The following is a 7,500-nucleotide window of genomic DNA, read 5'->3' on the forward strand; positions in this document are numbered from 1 at the left end:
ACAGTTGAATCTTATCCCGCCCTGTGTGTGCATATGGTGTTGTTTGTGTGTATGTGATGAGTGAGGTTTATATGTGACCGGGAGAGAGGGGGAGATTGAGAAAGGCCACGTTTTAAAGCAATTGAAAGAACTTCCTGTGTCACTGGTTGTTTACTCCACTTTCCTTATCGCCACGCCAACTCGTGCCTCAAATGATATTTGGCAAAATGGAAGATACTTTTTGATGTCGTTTGGCAATGCTGTACTTCAAGCGTCATGGTAATAAAGCACATTTGAATCACAGACAGAGACTGACGCAGAATGAAGAAGGAGAGTATTTATTTTCGGGATCTGGGTGAGCCAGAAAGTGAACCATCGAGAGCGAGAGCCGGAGGGGCTTATTTTCTTCTGAATGCTGGTGTTGTATCAGAGGGGTCCTCTAGCCTCTGGGCTGTCTCTGTTACTGCCCGATTTATAATTGCATTCTGAGTCTCCCCAACGGTTTCTCACACTTATGCTCTCATCCTCATGCTCTCATCCTCTTTCACTTAGTGTCTCTTGTACACGCACGCACGCACGCACGCACGCACGCACGCACGCACGCACGCACGCACGCACGCACGCACGCACGCACGCACGCACGCACGCACGCACGCACGCACACACACACACACACACACACACACACACACACACACACACACACACACACACACACACGCGTACTAACACACACATATGCACACATGCTGTATATGCAAACACGCATACACACACAACCATAATTGTATAATTCCATAACTGAATTAAAGTTTACAGGGAGGATGTCTTGAGGCGTCTCGGTCACATTTAGACATCAGTACGGCATACTGTCACACACACTCGATGTATTTGTCTTATCACATGTTACCGCCACATGCTCCGCCAAACCATTCATTCTTCTTCAAATCAGCAATTATGGCGCACAGGCACAGCATGGCTGTTATTATGCAAGCCTTTAAAAGCAGCTGCTGAATGTCTGTTGCATAGTTGGAGCTTTGCTCTACTTAAGTTTTGTTTATTATTTGTTTTTGCTTCTTTTGTTTTAACCTCACCTTGCCTTTGATTTGATGTGGTTGACATCAATGAAACATTTTGTAACTTATTATTCCATGGATAACACTCACATGTTTTTTCCTCGGTCAACTCTAAATACGCATTTTATCATTTGATCTCATTCTACTGTGATGAGCTACCTGGTTGGTTCTACCGCTGGGATGATACTGGTCTAAAGTGTAATAAGTGGTGTGTGTGTGGGTGTAAGTGCAGTGGTACTGTACTTGTTAAAGTGTGGTGTGTGATGTCTGGCACAGCTGTGTGGCTGGTGGATTTGCTGGTTGCTGGAGCTAGTGAGGGGGCATTGTGGATCTAGTGAGGGGGCATTGGGGAGCTAGTGAGGGGGCATGAGGAGCTAGTGAGGGGGCATTGGGGAGCTAGTGAGGGGGCATTGGGGAGCTAGTGAGGGGGCATGAGGAGGTAGTGAGGGGGCATTGGGGAGCTAGTGAGGGGGCATTGGGAGGTATAGAGGACATTGGGAGCTAGTGAGGGGGCATGAGGAGTTAGTGAGAGGGCATTGGGAGCTAGTGAGAGGGCATTGGGTAGCTAGTGAGGGGGCATTGGGAGGTATAGAGGACATTGGGAGCTAGTGAGAGGGCATTGGGAGCTAGTGAGAGGGCATTGGGTAGCTAGTGAGGGGGCATTGGGGAGCTAGTGAGTGGGTCATTTGGAGCTGCTGCTGCTGTTGCTGCTGCTACTGAGGGCTGATCATCAGCGCTTTTCTTGCCACCCCTCTCAACCTTTTACTCCCTGTATAGGGCCGTTTGAGAGCTTCCTGTAACTCTCTACATGCACTGATATCTCTACTCTGCCCTTCCATGTTACTTACTGCTGTTTTCTGTCTTTCTTTCTGCCTGCCTGTGCCTACGTTTATGTCTGCTTCCCTGTCCCTCTCTCTCTCGATCTCTTTCTCTTTCTGTGCATCTCTCCCACTCTCCTCTCTCTCTGTCTCTGTCTCTCTCTGTCTCTGTCTCATCCTTTTAAAATTCACCACCAAATTCACCTCAGTATGCCTGTTTTGTACTTCAGGTGACATATCCCCACCCTTCAGTAACCCTACAGGAAGACAAGACTGTCATACTTGCAGCATTTTTATTATTTGCTGTGAATCAGTGTATTTGCACGGCTAGTACATTCTGTGAATTTTCTCTCCCATGCTGTTGAGTTCTTATTCTTAGGCAGAGCTTCAATTCCATTTTGTGCTATGTCACATTCATTCCCATCCTTGTGTAACCTCATAGCCAGAGAGACTGGGCAATACTAACACTATGTTATTTGGTATACAGGGGTGCGTTTCTCCAAAGCGTAGTTGTTAGCCAGTTAGCAACTTGGGTAGTTGCCAATGGGACATTGTATAGCAAACAACAAAGTAATATAGTTAGCAACTATGGTTTCGAGAAATGCACCCCAGCTTTGCTATTCAGTGTTCCACAGGACTAGTGTCTTCTCATGCTGTTTCCTACCTGTCCACTCTGTACCGTGCTTCCAGCAGGAGATATCGGAGCGTCAACTGTTTCTATGCAGAACTGCTTCTATGCAGTCTCTATGGCAACTCCATCCAGGCCCTCAGCTCCTGATGTTGCCTAGTTAGCTGGAGGCCCGCACGCACACGCACACACACACACGCGCACGCACGCGCACACGCACACACACACACACACACACTCTCTCCTGATGTTGCCTACTTAGCTGGACACACACACACACACACACACACACACACAGACACACACACACACACACACACTAAACCCATACACCCTTGTCTTACTGCCCAGTCATCACCCTTAACGCTATAGTACATTGTGGGTCTTTCTTTCTTAATATACAGTACTACTTAAAATCTTTCGTGTTTTCGATCACTATTTTTGACCAAATCTTGTGTGCTGATGATCATACTCTATAATGGGTACATGAACTGATTTTAACTTTTTGAGGCTTGGAATGGCTAACGTAGAGGCATCATAAGTGGCTATTTGGTGCCTAGTTGAATCTATTTTCATTCAAGGCTGTTTGGCTGTGTTGTGTCTTTGTTGCGTTTGGAGGCAGCAATTTCGATGCTCCTGTTTCTGTACCATCTCAGCTGGTCTGTTCAGACGGCTTGCACTAGATTGGTTTGTGTTTGTTCAGATGGCCTTAGACAGGGCTGGACAGGGGGAGAAATTGGGCCCGGGCACATTTGGCTTCAAGGGTCCCCTCCAAATTAGTGGCGTAGAAGTGACTCACCCGTGGGCCCTGCACACGTGGGCCCCTATTTTCAGAAATGCAGAAAAAAACAAACTGTTTTCATTTCTGAAAACAGGGGCCCCTGAGGGTGCAGGGCCCATTGGGAAATGCCTGCTATGCCAAATGGCCAGTCCAGCCCTGCATTTAGATTGTGTTGCTTGTGTTGTGTCTGGCTGCAGTGCTCGGACAGCATGTAGATTGTGTTGTGTCTGCTGAGATGGTAAGAACAATTTGTTGTGTCTGCTCTGGTGGTTTATTGTTTATTTTCATGGTGTCTGGCTACAACGGCTTTGTCCCTGTGCACAGGGCCGGATTAACCCACAGGCTAGATATGGCTGCAGCCTAGGGACACAGGGGGCCCCACCTGCCAGGGGCCCTCTGATTGGACAAAAGTGAAAAATGGCAGATTTGTGAGAAGATGCAATATTGAAAAAGTCATCTGTTGTGTTGAGTACAGTTGGTAGACATTGGTAGATGTCTCTTAATTATGACACTGTCTATGTGAAATTGTCACAAAATTTCCCTTCCGGGGGCCCCCACAGCTACCAGAAGCCTAGGGGCCCCAGGCCATCTTAATCCGGCCCTGCCTGTGCATTATGGGCCACGGAAGGACCTGGTGTCTGGGATGGCGATGTCATTATTTTCACGCCTTGGCCTCCTGTTACTTCTTGTGTCTCTAATGTCACAGTGAGGGCCCAAGGCTATAACTTGCACACACCTTCTCTCTCTCTCTCTCTCGCTCTCTCGCTCTCTCGCTCTCTCGCGCTCTCGCGCTCTGTCACGTTCTATCTCTTTCTCTCTCTCGCTCTATATCTCGCTCTCGCTCCTGCTCTCTCTCTCTCTCTCTCTCTCGCTCTCTCGCTCTCTCGCGCTCTCGCTCTGGTTTCACACTGTTTCTCTGTGGTTTCTCACTGTCTCTCTCTCTCTTTCGCATACACTCTGGGTTTTTTCCCTCCCCTCTCTCCATCACTCTTTCCCCTGTTATGTCTGCTTTCTCTGCCTCAACTCACCGGTTCCCTCTCTTTTTCCCCCTCCTGGTGTTGAACCATAATGTGCTGTAGACCAGAGAGTAGCCTAATGGATTTTAATGAGCTCTATTACACCCATTAGCACCGCAATATGCTGCACATTTGAGAGCTAAAGAGTAAAATGGTGCATGTTGCGTGCATGTGTGAGTGTGCACTACACAGGGAGATGTATGAAACACTATGGATTGTGTTGGAATTTTGTTACCTGTACTGGCCATGAAATGGCCACAGCTGCTTAACTGGCCATAAATGCAAACAAACAACTGTGTATTGTGTTGCGTCTGTCCAGACTGCTTGTAGATTGTGTTTGTTTTTACTTGGACTGTAGAGTTTTGTTTTGTCTGTTCAGATGGGTTGTCTTTATTAGTGTCTACCGTTATGACCTGTTTATGACCTGGCTCTTTTGCCTTATGGGCCAGTGGAGGACCTGCTGTCTGAAATGTGTGCATGAGAGTGTACTCACATTAGATTGAGATGGGGGAACGTAAATGAGAGCCTGAGGTCCTCAGCAGTTTGTCTGTAATGATACTCTCGGCTAACCTGCTTTTTTCCTGCTGTCTCTCTATGGACTGAGTGAGTCATATTAATGATGACACACACACACACACACACACACACACACACACACACACACACACACACACGCACACTGTAATTAATGTGGTTAGTGTACCCTCTGACAAAGTGATGGGAGCCCATAGCACCGGTGGGAGGGGCAGATGTTCTCACGCCTCTCACACACACACACACACACACACACACACACACACACACACACACACACACACACACACACACACACACACACACACACACACACACACACAGTGCATGTGCGCACAGCATTCCATCAATTCAAAACAGCAATGAATGTTGGTCATTTGTCTGATTTGCATTGTGGTGATTTGCATGTCGAGTCTGGAAATCATTTTCAATCATAGCGATGCACATTGAGGCCACGGCTGCGTGCCAAGAGTCAGTACACCGGTACACAGATGTGCAGGTGATGCTGCCTGCCTGCCTGGTTATTGCCACTGAAATGTGATTCTGCCTTGATAACGAAGCAGCACTTCTGTCTCACTTCCGCATCTAAAACATTTGCCCTCTCACTGTCACGCAGAGAGGCAGACACACACACAATCACACACACAAACAGACAGGCATAGACAGACAGACACACACACACAAAACACAGACACAGACATACAGACAGAACACAGACAAAAGCAGACAGTAAGTTGCACACATAGACAGAGAGGCAGACACACACACAATCACACACACAAACAGACGGGCATAGACAAACAGACACACACACACAAAACACAGACACAGACGTACAGACAGAACAAAGACAAAAGCAGACAGTAAGTTGCACACATAGGCAGACAGGCACACACACAGACATGCAGTCACTCACATGCACACACACGAACAGTTGCACACACACATGTGCCACATGTGCAATGTGCAAATTGTGCAAATAGATGCACACTTACATAGGCAAACAGTTGCACACACAGATGGACTAAGTTGCATGCACATGCAAATAGATGCACGCACACAGTACACACAGACACACTTACAGACACACACATAATCACAAACACACATAGACAGACAGTGCACCACCACATTTTCCATAGCTAAGACTAATGACGAAATGAAATGAAATAAAATGAAATGAATGAACAAAGGAAAGTAAGCCAACGGGAGCAAGAGAGAGGGCCTTCTCCAGTCTGCACTGTGCGAGCTGCGTTAGCTAGCTCCATTAGCGGCAACTCTAGTCTGACCTACAAGCCTGAATAACCAGAGTGCCGCTGCTGCCATTCAGACTGATTGCGCTGGGCCTCGTAAAGGTTTATGGCTCTTATCGTGGAGCTCATGTTTTATCACAGAGTGTGATTGTCTTGTGAATCTGTTTGCGCCGAATGTAAATATTTATTTGAAGGACTTGTAGGCAGGGAGAGATTTGAATGTTTGAGCTATCATTTTTCATTTTTCTTTTGGACTTGTTGAGACTCTTGTTTAATATTGCTGGTTGTAGTTTTCTAGGTGTGTGTGTGTGTGCGCGTGTGCGCCACAAGTAAGTGTGTGCGCATGTGTGTCGGTTTGTGAGTGTGCATGCGTGTGTCGGTATGTGTGTGTGTTTAGACTGAGTATTTGAGTGGGCCTTTGCCAGCAGCCCAGTTAAGGACAATGGTGTTTACTGTACTGCTTTGTTATACGGCTGGAGCAACCTTGACCTGACCACAGAAACACAGTGTGCACTGCACAGGGTGGCGGGCTTGTGGCTTGTTGTGTGTGTGTGTGTGCGTGCGTGCGTGAGCACATGCGCTTGTGTGTTGGCTGGTGTACTTTTTTTACATTTTTTTTAATAGAAATTAGCTTTGTGTATCTCAATGTAGTTTACCAACAGCATCTTTGTGAACAATGGTTCAGTAGTTCACTAACATTACACATCAAGTACTATACGGTTCAATAATCATTTCAGTTTCCAGGCTGATGTTCCAGGTTGGTGTACTTGTGGCTTTTCAAGTGTGCGTGCGTGCGTGCGTGCGTGCGTGCGTGCGTGCGTGCGTGCGTGCGTGCGTGCGTGCGTGCGTGCGTGTGCGTGCTTTTGTAAAACATTGTACAGTATGTGTATGTTATGTGCTCATGATGTTTTGCATTTTGTCTTCCAACAGGTTGTCTGGCTCCTCTGGCTATCTGTCTGATGGACCAGGAAACTACAAGTACAAGACCAAATGCACCTGGCTCATAGAGGGACAGTAAGTACACACACACACACACACACACACACACACACACACACACACAGAGTCACAGTCACACACACAGTCACAGTCACACACACAGTCTCTCTCACACAAAGGCAAGGCAAGGCAAACACACACACACATACACACACCTACTACACTCTACGTGCACACACACACACACACACACACACACACACACACACACACACACACACACACACACACACACACACACACACACACACACACACACACACACACACCTACTACGTACACTATGCAGGCACACACACACCTACTACGTACATTATGCACACACACACACACAATCCACCTACATACCTACTCACTCACATACCTACCAGACTACATGCACACACACAGTGTTGGCACAGGGATTGGTTAAATGT

At 47.2% G+C, this 7,500-nt stretch overlaps 1 protein-coding gene across 1 annotated transcript in view; it reads left to right on the plus strand.

The window, feature by feature from the left end:
- The window catches only part of atrn (attractin), a 129,922-nt gene that overhangs the window by 19,515 nt on the left and 102,907 nt on the right, over nt 1-7,500 (plus strand). Inside the window, exon 2 of the mRNA XM_063184077.1 lies at nt 7,016-7,099. Within this exon, the coding sequence (XP_063040147.1) occupies nt 7,016-7,099 (84 nt within the window). The remainder of the gene's footprint in view (nt 1-7,015; nt 7,100-7,500) is intronic.

Source organism: Engraulis encrasicolus, chromosome 19, assembly GCF_034702125.1.
Source record: "Engraulis encrasicolus isolate BLACKSEA-1 chromosome 19, IST_EnEncr_1.0, whole genome shotgun sequence".
NCBI classification, from domain to species: Eukaryota; Metazoa; Chordata; class Actinopteri; order Clupeiformes; family Engraulidae; genus Engraulis; species Engraulis encrasicolus.